This window comes from Oncorhynchus clarkii, chromosome 7, assembly GCF_045791955.1.
Source record: "Oncorhynchus clarkii lewisi isolate Uvic-CL-2024 chromosome 7, UVic_Ocla_1.0, whole genome shotgun sequence".
In the NCBI taxonomy this organism is placed as follows: domain Eukaryota; kingdom Metazoa; phylum Chordata; class Actinopteri; order Salmoniformes; family Salmonidae; genus Oncorhynchus; species Oncorhynchus clarkii.
Genome location: NC_092153.1, coordinates 57096386 through 57120294, shown reverse-complemented (window position 1 = coordinate 57120294; position 23909 = coordinate 57096386). Strand labels below are relative to the sequence as shown.

Genomic DNA, 23909 nt, shown 5'->3' with positions numbered 1-23909 from the left:
TTTGACCAACTGACTTGTTGGAAAGGTGGCATCCTATGACGGTGCCACGTTGAAAGTGACTGAGCTCTTCAGTAAGGCCATTCTACTGCCAATGTTTCTCTATGGAGATTGCATGGCTGTGCTCCATTTTATACACCTGTCAGCAATGGGTGTGACTGAAATAGCCGAATCCACTAGCTTGAAGTGGACTTTTGTATATATAGTGTATCTCTCAGTGTCACGATCATCGTAGTGAGGAGACCAAAGCGCAGCGTGATGTGAATACATCTTCTTTTAATGAATGAAGAACACGAAGAACACGAAGAACAAAAACAACAAAACTAACGCGACACTATGACAACGAGTGCATACACAGGCAACTACACATAGACAATAGCCCACGAAATACCCAAAGAAAATGGCTGCCTAAATATGGTTCCAAATCAGAGACAACGGTAAACACCTGCCTCTAATTGAGAACCAATCTAGGCAACCATAGACATATATAAACACCTAGAAGATAAACAACCCCATAAACCTACAAAACCCCTAGACAGTCCAAAAACACATACATCACCCATGTCACACCCTGACCTAACCAAAACAATAAAGAAAACAAAGAATACTCAGGTCAGGGCGTGACACTCAGGTATAGGACAGACACTTTTTGGGGGGACTATCTGTTGTTCCATGTACTGAATCTGTTATCTGTTACTGAATCTGTTTCTTTGGGCTAATAGTAGTAACGGCAAAAAAAGTTGCGACCCACCATAAGGTCTGAGCGATGAAAAAACATACCCACTTCAAAGAAGAGTACAAAATGTATGAATAAAATACTATTTTCCAAAGCCTTTAAGTGGGCACAGACGTCAATTCAACATTCATTCCACTTTGGTTCAATGTAATTTTATTGATAGTGCGTGGAAACAACGTTGATTCAACCAGTCTGTGTGCAGTGGGATGTGACCAATTTTAATAAATGTAACAATGCACCAAAAAATTGCATCCTGCAACCCACCTGGACTCATGCAGTGACCCATAAGTTGTTTGATTTTAGAAAACACTATTCTGATGCAAGGGTGCCATCTAGTGGTCATGACACACAATAACATTATGTGATCCTGCTGTCAGGTTGCATGGCAGAGGAACTGTAAGTATAAAATGTTTTGCTGCCTTGGTACTTCGGTGTGACTGTGACCCTTACTTTATCATTCATATCATCTCTCTGTGATGTGTTATCCTAACATTGTGTCTCTCCAACCATTTCCTTTGGTGTTCTACTCATTCTTACAGCGTTTCCACTCTCTAAACTTAAACTGTGCCACTATTGCCATTATTCTATTAGTGTGTGTTTATTTCCATGTAGAATTGATAAAGAAATAGAGAGACATGCCTTTTGGTCAAACTAACCCCTCTGTTCGAGGTAGCATATGAAAATGCAATTAATCTCCCCTCCCATCCAAATGCGTGCATGGATAGAAGCATTCCTTATTATGATGCTTGGAGTATAAAACAGAGTGGAATCGACCCTAGATAGACAGAATGCACTAGACCAGGTGAAACAGGGATATTATTCCTTGGTTAGATCCCAGACCAGATGGATGAGCATCATTCTCCTCAAGCATGGGCCAGTCAAGGGCGACACAGAGGTTTCAAGCAAAATATATCATTCAACACCAAACCACCTGGGAAACCATTGGCACAGACACCCAGGGAGAATTAGCCACACATTTAGAGTCTTGTATGCGTTCATTGTCTGGGGTTGGAAAGGGAGCACCCATGCGTTGTGTCTCTGAAGGGGTTGTCACATGCTGAGAAGTGTCCTCTCTACTGAATGACTGTCAATCCCCATCCTCAGTCCCCCTTGGTCCCCACAATCCTCATTTGTCTGACCCATTGAGCTCAGTCCAGCTCAAACTGTATAGTGCAAAGGGAAGGACAGAGTACACATACCTCTGATCTCTTCATAACAGTATGGAAACTCGTTCCCCTCATTTAGTCCTGTGAGGGCATAAGGCTAATTCAGCATGTCTTTGTTCTCTTTCCTCAACAAAAGGACTCGGTGGCGACTCGTCAGATAAGATTTTAGGCACAAAACGCACATATATCCCTTAATATGATCTCAACCTTGAGTTTACAATGAAGAGTACACAACTGAAGAGAAATTATGATTAAGTTAATAGAAATGACAGCTTTGCTCTGTTTGAATGGCAATCCCTCTAGAGTGAAACAAGCAAGGTCGATATTCAAGGGGATGTGTGTAATGTGGTTGTTTAAAATCTTATCCGATTGGACACATCGGGCGAGAGCTTCTTTGGCAACTCAGAAAGAGCATGAGTCTTGAACGAGAGGAGAAACGACAGGTTAACAAAACAGGTCATTTAATTGTGAGTCAAACACTGGAAGCGGTTCTTGAAATAGAGGAGGCCGTTTTTGGTGTGTGTGGCATCCGAAGAGGCTGGTGGGTAGCGGAACTTGGCATACGTCTTGTCACTCTGTGATTGGCTGACCCAGGGAAGCTTGATCTTGGTGGCGTGGTTGACGATGACATCATCACAGGATCCCACGTGAAGCGAGCCGAGGCCATCGATGAAAAACTCTGTGACAAGAACCAAGGGGTCAAGAGCAAAAGAAAAGAGGTTCGTTTTTATGCTAAGGGAACTTAAAGTATCACACAATTTATATGTACAAAAGCAACTAACAAACATTTGAGAAGAAGCTATTTCGTTCCCTTCTTGAGCTTTTTGATACATAATTAATGAATGACTATTCAGACTGGTTTTGAAGATCTGCTACCTATATCACTTTCTTCCAAATGTAGATGGTGCAGCTCAGGGGTTAAATTGTGAATTCGGACATGGAGTAGCCCTATTTGGAGGGTTTTGGATCAGGGTTGAGCCAGGGTTGAACACAAGTTATGCCAAGATTAGGGTTTAGGGTTAGGATTGAATTGGGATATGGACACAAAGCTAGGGTTAGGGTACTCTTATCCTACTTTCTATCCTACTCCTCTTTGGACTCATAAGGTGCAGGTGCAGGCTCCGCGTAGCACCGACTACATTTGACTACTGGTACAGCTGATGTTATGGACAGGCACACTCTGTGTGGTGCTGGGGTTTGGGTCTGTACTCACCCAGGTGGGCCACTCTGGCCAGACGGGGGTCAAAGCCCACTTGCTGGACTTTGTCTGTGCGGGCCAGGAAGAAGTTGATGACCCCGTCCGTGACTACGCAGTTTGGAAAGCCCTGGATGATGTGGTGGAAGCCCCTCCGCATATGCAAGCAGTCACCCTCCTCCTCCCCTGGCTCAATGGACATGGTCTGCCTGTAGGTGGCAGTATAGCCAGTGGCCTCCCGCACTGCACCACCCACCTAAATTACGCACACACACACACACACACACACACACACACACACACACACACACACACACACACACACATACACACACACAGTGCATAAAACACAGATGCAAATGTGCATATAAAGAATGCATTAACTGATTCTGACACACATACACACAAAGAACATACAGTGCATCTGGAAAGTATTCAGACCCCTTGACTTTTTCCACATTTTGTTACGTTACAGCCTTATTCTAAAATTGTTTAAATCGTTGTTTTCCTGTCATCAATCTATATACAATAACGTATACTGACAAAGCAAAAACAGGTTTTTCGACTATTTTGCTAATTTATTAAAAATAAAAAAATACTTAATTATTCAGACCCTCTACTCAGTACTTTGTTGAAGCACCTTTGGCAGTGAGTCTTCTTGGGTACGACTCTACAAGCTTGGCATACCTGTATTTGGGGAGTTTCTCCCATTTTACTCTGCAGATCCTCTTATTCTCAAGCTCTGTCAGGTTGGATGGGTTCGTCGCTGCACAGCTATTTTCATGTCTCTCCAGAGATGTTCGATCAGGTTCAAGTCCGGGCTCTGGCTGGGCCACTCAAGGACATCTCAGAGACTTGTCCCGAAGCCACTCCTACTGTGTGCTTAGGGTCGTTGTCCTGTTGGAAGGTGAACCTTCACCCCTGTGTGAGGTCCTGAGCACTCTGTCAGTGACCATTGGGTTCTTGGCCACCTCCCTGACCAAGGCCTTTCTTCCCCCGATTGCTCAGTTTGGCCTGGTGGCCAGCTCTAGGAAGAGTCTTGGTGGTTCCAAACTTCTTCCATTTAAGAATGAAGGAGGCCACTGTGATCTTCAATGCTGCAGACATTTTTTGGTACCTTTCCCCAGATCTGTGCCTCGACACAATCCTGTCTCGGAGTTCTACGGACAATTCCTTCAACCTCATGGCTTGGCTTTTGCTCTGACATGCACTGTCAACTGTGGGACCTTATATAGACAGGTGTGTGCCTTTCCAAATCATGTCCAATTAATTGAATTTTACCACAGGTGGACTCCAATCAAGTTGTAGAAACATCTCAAGGATGAACAATGGAAACAGGATGCACCTGAGCTCAATTTCGAGTCTCATAGCAAAGGGTCTGAAAACTTATGTAAATAGGGGATTTCTGTTTATTATTTTTTTTAAATTTGCAATTTTTTATTTAATCAATTTTAGAAAAAGGCTGTAACGTAACAAAATGTGGAAAGTTTAGGGGTCTGAATATTTCCGAATGCACTGTATACTGTGTACAAAACAAACATTAAGGGTACTTCCAATTGTCTGACTGAAGTTGATAATGAGTGCATGCTGTAGTGATTTGATACACGAAATCAGAGGGAAACCGATGGAAACAGTTGGATCCTTGATCACGTCATCTTTCCAAAGGACACAATAAACAGACAAAACTAAAATAAGAACCAGAAAACTGAGAAGTATCTCCGTTCCATGTTTGTCTGTCTGTGCTTTTGGGGTCCGAAGAAAGAAGGGATTCAAAGTGTCCAGCAGACCAGCTGCTGACATGTGTAACCCATAGTCTCCCCTCTCAAGAGTAGGAGTCCCAGTCTATGGTATACAAAAGGTCTATTCTATTCCCAGAGCACACAGTAAGTCTCTGAGTGGGATTCAGGCTCCAGCCAAAACACCCTTCACCCTCAAACAGAAACACACAGATCATTCATTACAAGCCTTATGTGTGGGTGTCAGCTTTTGTGGCTTTTGTGCTAGGATTGTGTGCATGTATGACGTGTGTGTGTGCGTGCATGCATCCATGCCTGCGTGTGTGCGTGTTTGTGTGAGTTTGTGCACACGCGCATGACTAATATTGCTGTGGTGTTCATGTATTACAGAGCAAGAATATGCCTGTACGGTTCAGTGAAGAAAAGAGGATGAGAGAACAGGAGTCTGTTGAGAGATTGTTTTCTTCTGTAAGTAGTAAACAAGGCCTGGGATTCAATATTATCACGCTTGTAGACAATGCAGCTTTTAAAGGCAATGTTATCGCATTTGTGAGATGATAGACTGGATGTGGCTAGCAAGGAATGCCTCCTCCTCATTTGTCATTTTCAGAAGACAGCTAACATAATTTATTTCAATAGTCTTTTCATGATGTGCTGTAATTCAAAATTATTTTTAAACTTTCATTTAATAACTCATAATAAGTTGTGTCTGTTGGGCAAAATGACTGAAATGTTGATTATGTTTCCTCATGCTACCCAAGATGGAATGTGGTGAATCGTGTAGGTGCTGTTTTTGGCTTTGCAGAGTAAATCCCAGTGAGTAACCAATGTGTTCTGAGTCCAGAGAAAAGCTTCTGGACTGGATTCGACTGTTGCATAGAAAGTGGACCATTGTTGAATTATTGGAACTAACTATCAAAGTATTTGAACGATTTCATGTGATATTTGAACCCAGGTCTACAATACAGTATGGCAATGCCTGTGCCCCCTCACCAGGTCCAGGGTGGTCTTCTCCAAGACGTCCACCAGTTTCTCCAGCTTGGTGTTAGCCGTGAAGATGAAGTCATCGTCCACCCACAGCAGATACTTGGTAGTCACCTGAGAAACGGCTAGGTTCCGTCCTGCAAACCAGCCCTAGTTGTTGTGACACAGAGAACAGGATGTGGGAAAGAGGAAGCAGAAGCGAAAGGACAACTAAGAAAATCACAGGCAGTACTTTTTCACTTAAGGTCATCTGTCAAGGATAATTTAAGCAAACAATGGTAGTGTTAGACACATTTTTGACCTGACAGGTACACACACGTACACTGTATCCCATCCCTTACTTGCAAATAGAGGCAGTAGTGTTTAAAAAAAAACCTTTCCAAATGGCATGATGTAATGTTCAATGTAAGGGCCAGAGACCATCTTTGGGTTTTCACTATCATCAGCTATTACTATGGTGACAGTGGAATAGTATTTTCGCACACTGTCGATGAGATCTTGGAGCTTGTCATAGCGCAGGAAGGTTTTGGTTGCTATGGTAACAAGGGCACTGATGTTGTATTCTAGAAGGGGAACAGAGAGAGACAAAAAGTTAGGGTATTTGACATTACATTGATCTCAGATGCAATTATTATTTATTGTTTTGTAAGTGTTGTGCGGTTGTGACAGATACAGTCAGCCGTTGTATTTGTCGACATACCCCCTTTGGGTCCCGTGTTGTAGAGTTTTGGAGTTACACCATGACGGACCTTGATAGTAAACATGGCTTGGTGACCCTCTGTCTCAAACTGCACTGAAAGACACAGCAATAGTATTTCCAACCTCATTACCACAAATATTTTACAGATGTTATTTGGCATAGGACTTTGATAATGGACCCAACACAGAAATAAGTAGTACACAGCAGAAGGACAGGTGTGTCTGGCCTCACCTGTGTCTGCTGTACTAGGGTGGAACAGTGTGTTGGTATAGGTGACAAACTGTAGCTGCCGGTTCAAATTGGACAGCAGGCTGCTGGTCAGGGTCATGTGCATCTCCCCGTCACCTTTGACCTTTACCCCCTCAACCTCTGCTGCCACGTTTAACGTTCCCAGGGTGGAGGTGAAGTTGACCTGAGAAAAAAATTAAGAGGGAGACAGAGAACAAAGAAGACAAGGACCAGACAAATGGAATAGTATTGGAAATAATAACTCAAACCAAATGTTATTGGTCTACTTACTGTGTACAGCTCTCTGGGATGGTCTTGTACTGCAAGTCCTGAAACCATATGAGATCAATTTACTGGCATATTTGATGAAGGTGTTGGATGTTTATCCAATCCAAATTCACTACATCAATTGTCAGCTGGAGTAAACACTATTTCTCTGTTGTGCAACAAAACACTATTCTCTGCTCTAAAACAGCCATACAGTGCAGTAGGTTATCATGGTAGTAATAGTGGTCATGGTATAGAAAGTAGATGTCAGTGGTTGCAATAATAGTACTAACACCGTAGTAATACTAGTGTTAGATTGTTAGAACACCTATTGTCTGTCACGCTAAAAGACAATGAGTTTTACCTCCAAATACCCTGATGAAGATTGATTGAGACCAGAACGTTGGTGAATAAGATCAGCATCAAGATTACCGGTGTGCTGGGGTTAATCTTTTTAACATTGTTGTAATAGGACAGTCTCCCTGAATTGGTAACTTGATAAAATTACACTTGTCTTTGTATGCTTGCCCTATTTTGCCAGGTTTCCTGATGAAGGTCGGCTGACTGAAAGCTCAGCCACAATTAAAGAAATGTGCATCTGACTAGAAGTGTGCAGAGACTTGTTCCTGTTTCTCCAGTTTTGCCTTTTGGCTCCAGCACCTTCACTAATCAGCTCTGGGTGAGCAGTAGATTTAGCCTGTTATCGCCAGGTTTCCATTACAAATTAGGTTTTAAATATCAAGGAATCTACAGTCCATTCAGAAAGTATTCAGACCCCTTCTCTTTTTCCACATTTTGTTACATTACAGCTTTATTCTAAAATGGATTATCGATCTACACACAATATCCCATAACGACAAAGTGAAAACAGGTTTGTAGACATTCTTGCTAATTTATAAAAAATAAAAAATACCATGTATTCAGACCCTTTGCTATGAGACTTGAAATTGAGCTCAGGTGCATCCTGTTTCCATTGATCATCCTTGAGATCTTTCTACAACTTAACTGAATTCACCACAGGTGGACTCCAATCAATTGGACATGATTTGGAAAGACACACACTTGTCTATATAAGGTCCCACAGTTGACCGTTCATGTCAGAGCAAAGACCAAGCCATGAGGTCGAAGGAAATGTTTGTAGAGGTCCTAGACAGGATTGTGTCGAGGCACAGATCTGGGGAAGGGTACCAAAACATTTCTGCAGCATTGAAGGTCCCCAAGAACACAGTGGGCTCCCTCATTCTTAAATGGAATAGGTTTGGAACCACCAAGACTCTTCCTAGAGTTGGCCGCCCGGTCAAACTGAGCATCGGGACGTGACCAAGAACCCGATGGTCACTCTGACAGAGCCCCAGAGATGGGAGAACCTTCCAGAAGGACAACCATCTCTGCAGCACTCCACCAATCAGGTCTTATGGTAGTGGCCAAACGGAAGCCACTCCTCAGTATAACGCACATGACAGCCCGCATGGAGTTTGCCAAAAGAAACCTAAAGACTCTCAGACCATGAGAAACAAGATTCTCTGGTCAGATGAAACAAAGATTGAATTCTTTGGCTTGAATTCCAAGTGTTAAATCTGGAGGAAACCTGTCACCATCCTGGTGGTGGCAGCATCATGCTGTGGGGATGTTTTTCAGCAGCAGGGACTGGGAGACTAGTCAGGATTGAGGGAAAGATGAACAGAGCAAAGCACAGAGAGATCCTTGATGAAAACCTGCTCCAGAGTGCTCAGGATCTCAGACTGGGGTGACGATTCACTTTCCAACAGAACAACGACCATAAGCACAGAGCCAAGACAACGCAGGAGTGGCTTCGGGACAAGTCTCTGAATGTCCTTGAGTGGCCCAGCCAGAACCTGTACTTGAACCCAATCAAACATCTCTGGAGAGACCTGAAAATAGCTGTGCAGCGACGCTCCCCATCCAACCTGACAGAGCATTCAGTTTTTTTTACATTTCTAAAAACCTGTTTTTGCTTTGTCATTATGGGGTATTGTGTGTAGATTGATTAGATTTGTATTTATTTAATCCAATTTAGAACAAGGCTGTAACGTAACAAAATGTGGAAAAGGTCAAGGGGTCTGAATACTTTCCGAATGCAATGTATGTCAAGGTACAATTAAACTAATCTCTGTTATGGGTCAGACCTGGGATGAGGATGGTTTTGAGTGGCCGTACTTCCATCCCCTGTGTTGGGTACTGCAGAGGATTGTTGGCCTCGGCCACGATGAGCATGTCTGCAGGAGTCTGAGACCTGTAGGGGCAGATACACACCAGTTTAATAATCAGTACTCAAAGCTATTACAGCTAGACTAAAGCCTTGTGAACCCTATTTGGCCTATATGTTTAAAAAATTGGGTAATGTTGAGCCTAACCCAATGACATCATCTCATTTGTTCAAAAGACCTACAGCAAGTTTAACCTAAACCCAATAATTTCAAAACTTGGTATTTAGTCACATGAAATGACAAACACAGCAACTTCCCCTAGGGTAAGGACTACCTACGATGATATATGGGAAGTCCTTCCCTTTCAGTTTTGTGCTGGTTTACAGTCCTTTGCTCTCACCTCATCTGGAAGCCCTGGTACTCCTTGGCCCTTCGTTTCTTCATCTCTTCCAGCTCAGAAGCCTCAAATGCAGTGTGCATGGGGTGGGCCGACACCCGGGGGAACAGCAGCTGGGCAAAGGGCAGTTTCATGCCCCCACTCTCACCTTCACACACACACCCGTTACGTGCCAACAGACTGGAGACAGACGAAAGGGATGATAAGACTTCATCAATCAAATGACAATAAAACATGATTTCCACCACATCATCAGCTTATTGAATCAGAATATCAAAGAGAGAAAAAAATGAATAATTTCAAAGGTCTTATATCAAATACTGACCCTGCAACACTCTCCTTCACACGATAGGGGATGTTGTCAGATCTGTGGTCTGGTTCTGGGAACCTCTCCTCCAGGTGCCTCTCTACTGCAGGCCCTGGTCTCTGCCAGACATCCACGGTGGTGTAGGCCCGGGTGGGCCAAGAATGGAGGAGGGCCATCACCAACACCACAGACGCCACGATGGCCAACAACACTGTCTTCCTTAAGGAACGCATCCTAAAAACTGTCACAGCACACAAGGACAAACAGGAGAGGTGCTGCGGTCACCACCTGCTTGGGAGGCGAAGAAAAAGTCCAACATTATGTGACCATATCTGAGGTGACAAGATTAGCCCAATTGCTGGATGAATTGAACACTGCCATGATTCGGTTATCTTCAGCTACAGTAAATGGCAGCTTACAGTCTCACATGAAATCTGATTTAACACTTTCTAAACAACTTGAATTTGTTATGCAACAAAAAAAACATGTCTGGCATCCATTACAGTAAAAGACAGCTGGAATCATACCCTACTGCCTGTATCCACTCAGAGAGAAGGCATCTCCTGTCGGCCATTGGATCCCCCAAAATCCCATAATGAACAGCTAAGGACTTTCCCCATCTGTAAATAATAACACATAAGTTATGTTTATTCAGTAGGATACCTGAAGTAACTTCTCATTTCCAAGAGCAAGGTATTAACGGACAAGTGAAAAATATGAATGTTTGTAAAAAAAATAATAGATCTAGAGGGGAGGAAACTGCGACATGCAGGTACAGCAAAGGTAAGGATTTTTAGCAGATATGATGGCCTTTTATGATGGAGCTGTTAAATGAATTGTAGTGATGACGGTTGTGTTAACAGCAGATAAATGCTGAGCAAAGTCTAGCGGGAAAGAAGGCTCTATTTAAGTACAACAATGAGAGCCAAGGGAAATAACAAAAACAATTCTATTGACTCAGTTTTAAAGCAGGCACGAGAGATTGCTCAAAGTTGTAGCAAGTTCAGTAATCTATCCCCTTCCTTTGGAATATGCATCTACTGTAGCGACATTCCACTTCTGACACAATTGCAGTGAATTCAGGGGTCTCAATGACTATCACTGAAGCAGAAATCATAGTTTACAGCTGTAGAGACACACCCACAATAGTTCACCAACTGATTATGATATATACAATGGAGCAAAAAAGTATTTAGTCAGACACCAATTGTGCAAGTTCTCCCACTTAAAAAGATGAGAGAGGCCTGTAATTTTCATCATAGGTACACTTCAACTATGACGGACAAAATGAGAAAAAAAATACAGAAAATCACATTGTAGGATTTTTAATGAATTTATTTGCAAATTATGGTGGAAAATAAGTATTTGGTCACATTCAAACAAGCAAGATTTCTGGCTCTCACAGACCTGTAACTTCTTCTTTAAGAGGCTCCTCTGTCCTCCACTCGTTACCTGTATTAATGGCACCTGTTTGAACTTGTTATCAGTATAAAAGACGCCTGTCCACAACCTCAAACAGTCACACTCCAAACTCCACTATGGCCAAGACCAAAGAGCTGTCAAAGGATACCAGAAAAAAAATTGTAGACCTGCACCAGATCCTGCAGTGCCAGACGTGTCCCCCTGCTTGAGCCAGTACATGTCCAGGCCCGTCTGAAGTTTGCTAGAGAGCATTTGGATGATCCAGAAGAAGATTGGGAGAATGTCATATGGTCAGATGAAACCAAAATATAACCTTTTGGTAAAAACTCAACTCGTCGTGTTTGGAGGACAAAGAATGCTGAGTTGCATCCAAAGAACACCATACCTACTGTGCTGTTTTTCTGCAAAGGGACCAGGATGACTGATCTGTGTAAAGGAAAGAATGAATGGGGCCATGTATCGTGAGATTTTGAGTGAAAACCTCCTTCCATCAGCAAGGGCATTGAAGATGAAACGTGGCTGGGTCTTTCAGCATGACAATGATCCCAAACACACCGCCCGGGCAACGAAGGAGTGTCTTCGTAAGAAGCATTTCAAGGTCCTGGAGTGGCCTAGCCAGGCTCCAGATCTCAACCCCATAGAAAATCTTTGGAGGGAGTTGAAAGTCTGTGTTGCCCAGCAACAGCCCCAAAACATCACTGCTCTAGAGGAGATCTGCATGGAGGAATGGGCCAAAATACCAGCATCAGTGTGTGAAAACCTTGTGAAGACTTACAGAAAACGTTTGACCTCTGTCATTGCCAACAAAGGGTATATAACAAAGTATTGAGATAAACTTTTGTTATTGACCAAATACTTATTTTCCACCATAATTTGCAAATAAATTCATTAAAAATCCTACAATGTGATTTTCTGGAGAAAAAAAATCTTACAATTAAAATTACAACCCTCTCTCATATTTTTAAGTGGGAGAACTTGCACAATTGGTGGCTGACTAAATACTTTTTTGCCCCACTGTAGGCTGCATTTACACAGGCAGCCCAATTCAGATATTTTGCAAATTAGGCTGTGTTTACACAGGCAGCCCAATTCTGAGCTTTTTGCCACTAATTGGTCTTTTGACCAATCAGATAAAATTATTTTGCCAATAATTGGGCAAAAGATCAGAATTGGACTGCCTGTTTAAACACAGCCTTATTTGCATATCTGATACCTGTCTGATATTTTACCTAATGTATAAACAGAAAGAAAAAAAACACATGGATTTGGATCTTTTGACATCCGATTTATACCACCTACAATTGGCTGCTTTTACAGAGGCGGATCAATTTTGATAATCTTTTCACTAATTGGTATTTTGACCAATCAGATCAGTTCTGAAAAAGATCTGACATGAAAAGATCTGATGTGATTGATTAAAAGACCAATTAGTGAAAAAATATCAGAATTCGGCTGCCTGTGTAAATGCAGGTACAGTTGAAGTCGGAATACATTTGCACCATTGTTTATGTCTTAGTTGGTGACCCACTCTTTGAGGATATCCACATCTTACAGAGTGTAGCTTTAAACAATAGTACAACGTTGCACCGTTCACATTCAAACAAAGGACATGCAAATATTCCTACTTTGTGGTACCGTCTTACTTATTATATACGTAAGGACTGTAAAGTAAATAGCCTGACCCCTTGCATTAAGCATAGTACAATCCCCCAAAATAGATATAGTCTATCAAATTAAAAACAGTTCAAACCTATTTGTGCACTTTCAATGCAGATAAATAAGTCAGGTGCATTTCATTGACAATTACATTTGTCAGATATTAGTTCAAGATTTTTACTTTATGAAAGCCACAACAATGTTTTGACATGGAGACCAATGATGTCATATACAGTAACCAGCCACCTACTGGTCATTTATTTATGTGATCATTATCACAGAGGACTGTAACGATCTTCTTCATCTGATGAGGAGTATGAAAGATCGGACCAAAACGCAGCGTGGTAAGTGTCCATTTTAATAAAATATAACTGAATACAAAATAACCAAAGTGAAACAATGAAAATCGAAACAGTTCTGTATGGTGAAACACAGACAAAGAAAACAACTACCCACAACCCATAGTGGGAAAACAGGCTGCCTAAGTATGGTTCTCAATCAGAGACAATGACAGACAGCTGTCCCTGATTGAGAACCATACCCGGCCAAAAACACAGAAATACAAAAACATAGAAAAAAAAGAACATAGAACGCCCACCCTAGTCAAACCCAAATAGAGAATAAAAAGGGCGTGACAAGGACACTGATTTCCCTTCAGACTATAGCTGTACTGATTAATTTGGTTGGAGTGTATGCAGGGGGTAGGGAGAGTGTGTATAGGGGGTAAGGAGAGTGTGTATAGGGGGTAGGGAGAGTATGTGTAGGGGGTAGGAAGAGTGTGTATAGGGGGTAGGAAGAGTGTGTAGGGGGTAAGGAGAGTGTAGGGGGTAAGGAGAGTGTGTATATGGGGTAGGGAGAGTATGTGTAGGGGGTAGGAAGAGTGTGTATATGGGGTAGGGAGAGTGTGTATAGGGGGTAGGAAGAGTGTGTAGGGGGTAAGGAGAGTGTAGGGGGTAAGGAGAGTGTGTATATGGGGTAGGGAGAGTATGTGTAGGGGGTAGGAAGAGTGTGTATATGGGGTAGGGAGAGTGTGTATATGGGGTAGGGAGAGTGTGTATATGGGGTAGGGAGAGTGTGTATATGGGGTAGGGAGAGTGTGTATATGGGGTAGGGAGAGTGTGTATATGGGGTAAGGAGAGTGTGTATATGGGGTAGGGAGAGTGTGTATATGGGGTAGGGAGAGTGTGTATATGGGGTAGGGAGAGTGTGTATATGGGGTAGGGAGAGTGTGTATATGGGGTAGGGAGAGTATGTGTAGGGGGTAGGGAGAGTATGTGTAGGGGACAGGAAGAGTGTGTAGGGGGTAAGGAGAGTGTGTATATGGGCTAGGGAGAGTATGTGTAGGGGGTAGGAAGAGTGTGTATATGGGGTAGGGAGAGTGTGTATATGGGGTAGGGAGAGTGTGTATATGGGGTAGGGAGAGTGTGTATATGGGGTAGGGAGAGTGTGTATATGGGGTAGGGAGAGTATGTGTATATGGGGTAGGGAGAGTGTGTATATGGGGTAGGGAGAGTATGTGTAGGGGACAGGAAGAGTGTGTAGGGGGTAAGGAGAGTGTGTATATGGGGTAGGGAGAGTGTGTATATGGGGTAGGGAGAGTGTGTATATGGGGTAGGGAGAGTGTGTATATGGGGTAGGGAGAGTGTGTATATGGGGTAGGGAGAGTGTGTATATGGGGTAGGGAGAGTATGTGTAGGGGGTAGGGAGAGTATGTGTAGGGGACAGGAAGAGTGTGTAGGGGGTAAGGAGAGTGTGTATATGGGGTAGGGAGAGTATGTGTAGGGGGTAGGAAGAGTGTGTATATGGGGTAGGGAGAGTGTGTATATGGGGTAGGGAGAGTATGTGTAGGGGGTAGGAAGAGTGTGTATATGGGGTAGGGAGAGTATGTGTAGGGCGTAGGAAGAGTGTGTATATGGGGTAGGGAGAGTGTGTATATGGGGTAGGGAGAGGGTGTATATGGGGTAGGGAGAGTGTGTATATGGGGTAGGGAGAGTGTGTATATGGGGTAGGGAGAGTGTGTATATGGGGTAGGGAGAGGGTGCGACCTGCAAGAGTTCCCACTGTGTAGAACCTAATGCTTGTGTCCAAGCAACTCCCGTTTTCATAAGGGATAGACATTTTAATTAAGACTATTAAAGGTTTTAGTGGCCTCTGGAGTGGCACAGCGGTCTAAGGCGCTGCATCGCAGTGCTAATGGCGTCACTACAGATCCGGGTTTGATCCCGGGCTGTATCACAACCAGCCGTGGCCCAGCGTCGGGCACCTGAAGGCATCAGTTGAACGGTCGTCAGTTGAACGGTGTTTCCTCCGACGCATTGGTGCGACTGGCTACCGGGTTACGCGGGCGAGTGTTAAGAAGTGTGTTTTGGCGGATCATGTTTCGGGGGGACGCATAACTTGACCTCCGCCTCCCAAGCCCATTGGGGAGTTACAGCGATGAGACAATATCGAAATTGGGGTAAAATACAAAGGTATTAGTGCCCTAAACATTCATGCATGTCACTTGGGTTGGGTACTAATTATTTCTCTAACATTTTTCAAACATATATCTATCTATATTAGATAGCCTGCATCAAACAAACTTACAGATACAGTGTATTCAGAAAGTATTCGGACCCCTTGACTTTTTCCACATTTTATTACATTACAGCGTTATTCTAAATATTTATTCAATACATTTTTTCCTGATTAATCTACACACAATACCCCATAATGACAAAGCGAAAACAGGTTTTTAGAAATGTTTGCTAATTTATTAACAATATAAAGCATAAATACCTTATGTACATAAGTGCCCTCTCCTCCTCCATGTAGGCTGTCTTGTCATTGTTGTTAATCAAGCCCACTAATGTCGTGTCGTCTGCAAACTTGATGATTGAGTTGGAGGCGTGCGTGGCCATGCAGTCATGGGTGAACAGAGAGTACAGGAGGGGGCTGAGCACGCACCCTTGTGGGGCCCCAGTGTTGAGGATCAGTGAAGTTGAGATGTTGTTTCCTACCTTCACCACCTGGGGGCAGCCCATCAGGAAGTCCAGGACCCAATTGCACAGGGCGGCGTTGAGACCCTGGGCCTCAAGCTTAATGATGAGCTTGGAGGGTTCTATGGTGTTGAATGCTGAGCTGTAGTCAATGAATAGCATTCTTACATAGGTATTCCTCTTGTCCAGATGGGATAGTGTGCAGTGTGATGGCGATTGCATCATCTGTGGACCTGTTGGGGCAGTATGCAAACTGAAGTGGGTCTAGGGTGGCAGGTAAGGCGGAGGTGATCCTTGACTAGTTTGTCAAAGCAGTTCATGATGACAGAACTGAGTGCTACGGGGTGATAGTCATTTAGTTCAGTTATCTTTGCCTTCTTGGGTACAGGAACAATGGTGGCCATCTTGAAGCATGTGGGGACAATAAACTGGTATAGGGAGCGATTGAATATGTAACTCTGTGTTGCTGTCTGTTCACACTGCTTTGCTTTATATTGGCCAGGTCGCAGTTGTAAATGAGAACTTGTTCTCAACTAGCCTACCTGGTTAAATAAAGGTGTTCTCAACTAGCCTATCTGGTTAAATAAAGGTGAAATAAAACAAATAAAAAAATATGTCCGTAAACACACCAGCCAGCTGGTCTGCGCATGCTCTGGGCCAGCAGCCTTGCGAGGGTTAACACATTATTTATGTTTTTTTTTTTACTCTAGTTGGCCATGGAGAAGGAGAGGGGGGGTGTGCAGTACTTGTTAGTGGGCCGCAACGGTGGCACTGTATTATCCTCAAAGCGGGCAAAGGTGTTTAGTTTGGCTGGAAGCGTGACGTCGGTGTCCGTGACATGGCTGGTTTTCTTTTTGCAGTCTGTGATTTCCTGTAGACCCTGCCACATTGTCTCGTGTCTGAGCCGTTGAATTGCGACTCCACTTTGTCCCTGTACCGGCATTTCTCTTCTTTGATTTCCTTGCGGAGCGAATAACTATACTGTTTATATTCAGCCATATTCCCAGACCTCTTTCCATGGTTAAATACAGTGGTTCGCACTTTCAATTTTGCGCGAATGCCACCATCCATCCACGGTTTCTGGTTAGGGTAGGTTTTAATATTCACAGTGGGTACAATATCTCCAATGCACTTCCTTATAAACTCACTCACAGAGTCAGCGTATAGATAGATCAATGTTGTTCTCTGAGGCTGACCGGAACATATCCCAATCCGCGTGATCAAAACAATCTTGAAGCGTGGATTCCGATTTGCCAGACCAGCGTTGCATGGTTCTAGTCACTGGTTCATCCTGTTTGAGTTTCTGCCTATAAGACAGTCAAGCAAGATGGCGTCATGGTCGGATTTGCTGAAGGGAGGGTGGGAGAGGGCTTTGTATGCATCGCGGAAGTTAGAGTAGCAGTGATCGAGTGTATTACCTCTGAGAGTACTGCAATCAATATGCTGATAGAATTTAGGTAGCCTTGTTCTTAAATTTGCTTCGTTAAAATCCCCAACTACAATAAATGTGGCCTCAGGATATATGGTTTCCAGTTTACATTGAGTCCAGTGAAGTTCCTTGAGGGCCGTCGTTGTGTCTGCTTGAGGAGAATGCACACAGCCATAACAATAGCTGACGAGAATTCTCATGGGAGGTAATATGGCCGGAATTTGATTGTAAGTAATTCTAGGACAGGTGAGTAGAAGGACTTGAGTTCCTGCATGTTGTTATGATTACACCATGAGTCGTTAATCATGAAGCATACACCCGCCCTTCCTCTTCCCAGAGAGGTGCTTATCTCTGTTGGCGCGATGCATGGAGAAGCCCGGTGGCTGAACCGATTCTGACAACATATCCCGAGAGAGCCATGTTTCCGTGAAACAGAGAATGTTACAATCTCTGTTGTCTCTCTGGAAGGCAACCCTTGCTCTAATTTCATCTACCTTGTTGTTAAGAGACTGGACATTGGCGAGTAGTATACTCAGGGGCGGTGGGCAATGTGCACGTCTATGAATCCTGACCAGGAGGCCGCTCCGTCTGTCCCTTCTGCGGCGCCGTTGTTTTGGGTCGGCTTCAGGGATTTGATCCATTGTCCTGGATGGTGGTCCAAACAGGGGATCCGCTTCGGGAAAGTCATATTCCTGGTCCTAATGTTGGTAAGTTGACATTGCTCTTATATCCAATAGTTCTTCCCGGCTGTATGTAATAAGACTTCAGTTTTCCTGGGGTAACAATGTAAGAAATAATACATAAAAAAACAAAATACTACATAGTTTCCTAAGAACTTGAAGTGAGGCAACCATCGCTGTTGGCACCATTTGCTCGGAATACAGCAGGTTTTCGCCGAAAAGCCGGGCCGCACGACCATCATTGAACACCATGTTCGCACCCGGCCCGGGGATACGGTACAAAAGAGGCCAAGCTTGATCCCAGAGGCCCGAATGAAGGCCGTGAAGCAGGAAGTGAAGGCTATGCTGAGGATGGGGGTCATTGAAGAGTCCCACAGCGCATGGTGTTGGTGCCAAAACTGGCGGTGCTGGACTCGCTCAGGCAAGCTGGGTTGACAGCAAACCCCAAGAAATGCAAGCTAGTGCTCAAAAGGTGGAGCACCTGGGGTATTTGTTCGGACGGGGGAACGTCAAGCCCCAGGAGAGGAAGGTCCATGCGGTACGTGACTGGCCCATTACACGCACCAGTCCTTCCGGGGATTGTCAGGATACTACAGCCGGTTTATCCCCAACTTTGTGGCTATAGCATCCCCCCCTTACCGTTTTAACCAGGGCCTGCCTCCCGAAAACAGTGAAATGGACGGGGACAAGACCGAAGCGGGGTTCAAGCGCCTGAAGGAAGCTCTTTGCTCCCATCCACATCACTAAGGACGGAACATGATCCACACACACCAGCACAGTTTTGAAGAGGGCACGGCAGAACCTCTTTCCCCTCAAAAAGATTTGGCATTGGCCCTCGGATCCTCTAAAGTTCTACAGCTGCACCATCGAGAGCATATTGACTGGCTGCATCACTGCTTGGTATGGCAAATGCACCACCCTTGACCGCAAAGTGCTACAGAGGGTGGTGCAGACAGCCCAGTACATCACTGGGGCCGAACTCCCAGACATCCAGCACCTCTATGTAACAGTATAGCTTTTATCCGTCCCCTCGCCGGGCTCAAACCAGGGACCCTCTGCACACAGACAACAGTCACCCACGAAGCATCGTTACCCATCACGCCACAAAAGCCATGGCCCTTGCAGAGCAAGGGGAACAACTACTTCAAGTCTCAGAGAGAGTTACCTCACCCGATTGAAACCGCTAACTAGCTAGCCATTTCACATCGGTCACATCTATTTCTGACACTTTTACACTCATCATTTGTTGCTGCTAGTCTGTACTTTATTCTACTCTTATTATTATCTATCCTGATGCCTAGTCACTTCACCCTTCCTTCATGTACATACAGTGGCAAGAAAAAGTATGTGAACCCTTTGGAATTACCTAGATATCTGCATAAATTGGTCATAAAATTTGATCTGATCTTCACCTAAGTCACAACAATAGACAAACACAGGTTGCTTACACTAATAACACACAAAGTATTGTATTTTTTCTTGTCTATATTGAATACATAATTTAAGCATTCACAGTGTACTGCAAAGATGACTGCAAGAGCACAGTGCAGAATGCTCATTAAGAAGTCCTAGAGTGTCAGCTAAGGATTCACAGAAATCTCTGGGACATGCTAACATCTCTGTTGACGAGTTTGCGATACGTGAAACACTAAACAAGAATGGTGTTCATGGGAGGACACCACGGAAGAAGCCACTGCTGTCTAAAAAAAAAAAAAAACGTTTACATGCAAACGCAAGAACAGGTCGGCTATAATAGTCGATGGAATATACAGAATCAAAGATTTGGATGAAAAAATGTGAGTTGGCTGTAGCCTGTATCCTTGCCAGCGCCATGTCTAGTAGCGCTGTCTGTGTCCCTCCCGACTAATGTGTGTAATGCTTATTTTGCCTTTCCAGGACCCGTAACAATTTTGAATTTATTTACTGCAGTCATCGACAGGCTTATATGTGAGCATCTCATCCTTGCGCTCCGTTATATTTCCTCTGATGCAATCCATTGCACAAACTAGGAAAAACGCACTATGTTGTCATTCAGATCTAATGAAATCTGGACCAATTTCAGGTCAAAGCACGTCGATGGACAGAATTGAGATATATGATTCAGCCTTTCTCAGAGGCCTCTGAATTGACCGGGTGCGGTTGGTGCACGTAGACAAATGATACAGGTATAATTGTTTATTATAATGTATATTTTCTCAATACAAATTAAATATGGCAGCAATACACTCGTAAAAGGTCACCAACGCCCCTAATGATATTTCACAAGATATAATTAGGATATATCTTATTCTGAATCAAAGCCTCTAATTCGCATGTAATGTGCATAAATGCTTTGAAACAATGATCTATTTGCATGACTGTTTCAAGTTAAATGGGAATGCAACTGATAAAATCCTCAATAATCCATCATAAGAAAATCATAGGCCTTTCATGAATATTATAACCTCAAAATAAATCGTACCTTAACGTCTCCACCAATCAGATTGTCCTTTTGAAATTGCCACCAATATACTTATAATGCATGCGTAAAATAATGTTGTTAAAAATCTGGTTACATTCCATTTATGTGAATCCGGCAGTAGCACTGTTTTAATTCCGATAGATGATATGCTTCATCCCCCTGCATGCAGCACAGTGCTGTGCGCCCACGCCAGGCTGTTCCGCCAAGACTCGTAAAACAGACGCAAGAGCGATGCCACGAGCGGCCAGTCGTTGGAATCGCAGCAGAATGCATGCATCGAATTGAATTGCATGAAGGTTCATGCAAAGGCATATCCAACGGAAGACTATCAATATAAAATGTACTGCAAAGCAATAGACTGGTCTCGATCAGACCAGCATCATTGCGTTTTGGACCAGAAGTACATTCATTTTCAATTTTGCAACAATATGCATCAAATTGTATGCATAGTAGGAAAAAGTGAATGTTGAACTTTTGTTGCATACATATTCAGTAAAAAAGTTTGACTGCAGAGTTTATTACACAGCATTGACGCAATGGCACTGTCGTCTGATCGAGGTGTGGCGCACTAACCTACATCATCTGCCAAGAGATCTGGACCTTTATTGCACAGGTGATGGTGCAGTGCACTCAAGCTGTGACTGCAGGGTCTCTGCCCAGCTCCACTACAGTTATTGCTACATTTATGGCAGCGGTAGAATAATTCCAGTGGTCTCTCATGCCACAAAGGTGTATTCATGCAGCGAGAGAGAAAAAAACGAGAGAGAGACAGACAAACAGAGAAATGGATCATGTTTTTTTTGTACTTTGACAATAAATTGTACAACTGGCAGCAACAAGACGAATTGAGAGCGAGAGAGCGAGAGAGAGAGAGAGAGAGAGAGAGAGAGAGAGAGAAAGGGAGGCTGAGCAGCCCAATTCCGCACCCTTTCCCAAATTGTTTATTTACACACTTTCTAGCATGGATTTTGAATGTTGGTACCTCGCATCAGTTGTGTTGTCTGGTGACATACACAAAGACAGAAAACAATCACCCACGAAACACAGGTGGGAAAAGGCTACCAAAGTATGATTCTCAATCAGAGACAACTAACGACACCTTTCTCTGATTGAGAACCATACCAGGCCAAATGCAAAACACAACATAGAAAAACAAACAAAGACAACCCTCCCCAACTCTCGCCCTGACCAACCTAAAACAAAGACATAACAAAAGAACTAAGGTCAGAACGTGACAAAGGTAGGAGAGTCAGACACACACACATGCAACAACCTCACTCACACTTACTTCCTGTATTGGAGTTGTTGGTTATGTGGGTTGTGCGGATGGGGAACCAGCATAGGGTTCTTATTTTGCAGCTGTAGCCAGACCCCAGCTTGTCTAAATTGTCCACCCCTCCTTTTTTGGCATTGCAATCCATTATGATCTCTGTTTTTTGAGGTTCCTGGCCATAGATTCTCCCATCCCTATGCAGCTTCATTTTTGCCTTTCTTTGGCACGTTGGACACTAGGGACGTGTCAGCTGTGAACACAAACTTGGAGGAATTGATAGGCCTGTTCCATGTATTCAACAGCTGAGGAGGGAGCTCTGGCTTGTTTTTTCGTACTGTTCCTACCATCGTCAGGTTCCTCTTGAGGAGCTCCTGTCCCAGCTTGTGCGAAGTGAAAAAGTTATTGCATGTGATGTTGTGGCCCTGTGTCACGTCCAGGACAACCCGCATCCCTTGGTTCTTCTCAGGGGCTCCTCAATCTGGCTTCTCCGTATACACTTGCAAGTTCCACACATATGATAAAGCAGCATCACAGGCAGCCCAGAACTTGATTCCATATTTTGCAGGTTTAGACGGTATGTACTGCCTAAAGGGGCAGCAGCCCCTAAATGGCATAAGCTGCTTATCAACAATAACTTTGGGCCCAGGGTTGTGAAACAGGGGAAGGCAGTCCACCAACTTGTCCCACACTGACCTGATTGCAGCTAGCTTGTCTCTCTGCCCCCGAGCTGGTCTGGTGTCTCGGTTATCGTCGCGGATAATCCTGGAAATAATGTGGAAGTTTTCCCAGAGACATTGTTGCACAGAAAAGTTATCTGGCAGTTTCTGCATCCCACAGGGATTCTGTGGATTCCCGATTGGATCTAAAAATACCAGCAAGGATAAGAACCCCAAAGTATGCATGTGAATGAGTTTGGTCCATCTCCTTCCATCTCTCTCCAAAAACACACCTTCCTTCCAAATGAGTGCAGTCCTGAATGATTTTCTGATGGTGTCTGGGATGAACAGTTCAAAATAAGACTTTATGTCCTGCACACGAGTAACTGCCAGCCACGTATGCCCTGGTTGCATCCTTATCACATTGGCAGCCATGTGTGGTGGCTCATTCCTTGGACAAGAAGACCATTCAAGTTCACACTTTTTTGACATCCATATTTCTCCTCCTGCCGGCTGCTGATGAGCTGATTGCTGACGGGCTGGTCATGGGAATGGCTGAGGGTCAATCTCATCCTCTTCTTCCAACTCAGTCAGACTCCGAATTGACAGAGACATGATCCTCATATTCTGAAATTTAAGGAGTCACATATGCCATGGTAAGGAGTCACATATGCCAAGCTATTTATTATTATGTGTCCCTCCCCAAATTTGCACCTGGCTGGGGTATATTTTTTACAATGTATCAAAATAATGTATCGAAATAATGTATTGTAATAACATTGTGCAGGTTCCCGCAATACATTGTGTAGTTTCACACACTACAAAGGGTAAAGAGTGCGAGAAAAGCTGAAGACATGCAGATAGGCAGGGAGACAGACAGACAGGTTCTTGGTGTTATGTTGAAACAGCAGGCCCAGGGAGGAGGGTGACACAGTGAAGGCACACAGCAAACCTTTTTGTTTCATTTTTACTTGTTTTGACCTACACATACACTTTTCCACACTTTTATTACCCTCGGGTCCAGTGGACCTGAACACCAAATATGTGCTTTATAAATGTGCAGGGGGGTACACAGTGTGCACTCAATGAAAATGTGTTATTTTACATGTTCTTCACAGAAAATGAGCCAAGGCCAATGAGTCTCAGGTTGAAAAAAATATTAATTGTATAGTTTTTATTTGAGTAAACATTGAAAATTGGTCCCACAGACCCAAACACCACACAAGGGTTAACAAGGGTTAAATGAAATCCCAACTTACCCGGGGAACCGGGCCATGCAAAAGGAACTCACCCAATGATGTATGAGCCACGCCTATACATACTTATTCGACCAATCGACGAAACAGTCGTGTCCAAAACGAGGGATTCTGGATATGTTTGACAATTATCCAATAGGACAACGTAGTGGCTTTGATTGACATGTATAATACCGTATTATGTGGTATTTGATGTCCCTGTTGTCCAATCAATGAC

At 43.7% G+C, this 23909-nt stretch overlaps 1 protein-coding gene across 2 annotated transcripts; it reads right to left on the bottom strand.

The window, feature by feature from the left end:
* Window positions 1-253: 253 nt before the first annotated feature.
* Window positions 254-20693, bottom strand: LOC139413525 (beta-1,4 N-acetylgalactosaminyltransferase 1-like). 2 transcript variants are annotated; one of them, XM_071161020.1, is made up of 12 exons: window positions 20508-20693; window positions 10409-10501; window positions 9900-10122; window positions 9578-9754; window positions 9157-9263; window positions 7034-7071; window positions 6746-6926; window positions 6515-6607; window positions 6190-6377; window positions 5824-5964; window positions 3113-3350; window positions 254-2578 (listed from the first exon to the last, which is right to left on the bottom strand). In XM_071161020.1, the coding sequence occupies exons 3-12, from the start codon at window positions 10112-10114 to the stop codon at window positions 2361-2363; spliced, it is 1596 nt and encodes a 531-aa protein (XP_071017121.1). In that variant the 5' UTR covers window positions 10115-10122; window positions 10409-10501; window positions 20508-20693; the 3' UTR covers window positions 254-2360. The 2 variants fall into 2 exon arrangements, with proteins under 2 accessions (XP_071017121.1, XP_071017123.1); XM_071161022.1 differs by having other exon boundaries at window positions 2153-2578; window positions 9900-10169; window positions 20508-20623.
* Between the last annotated feature and the right edge of the window lie 3216 nt (window positions 20694-23909).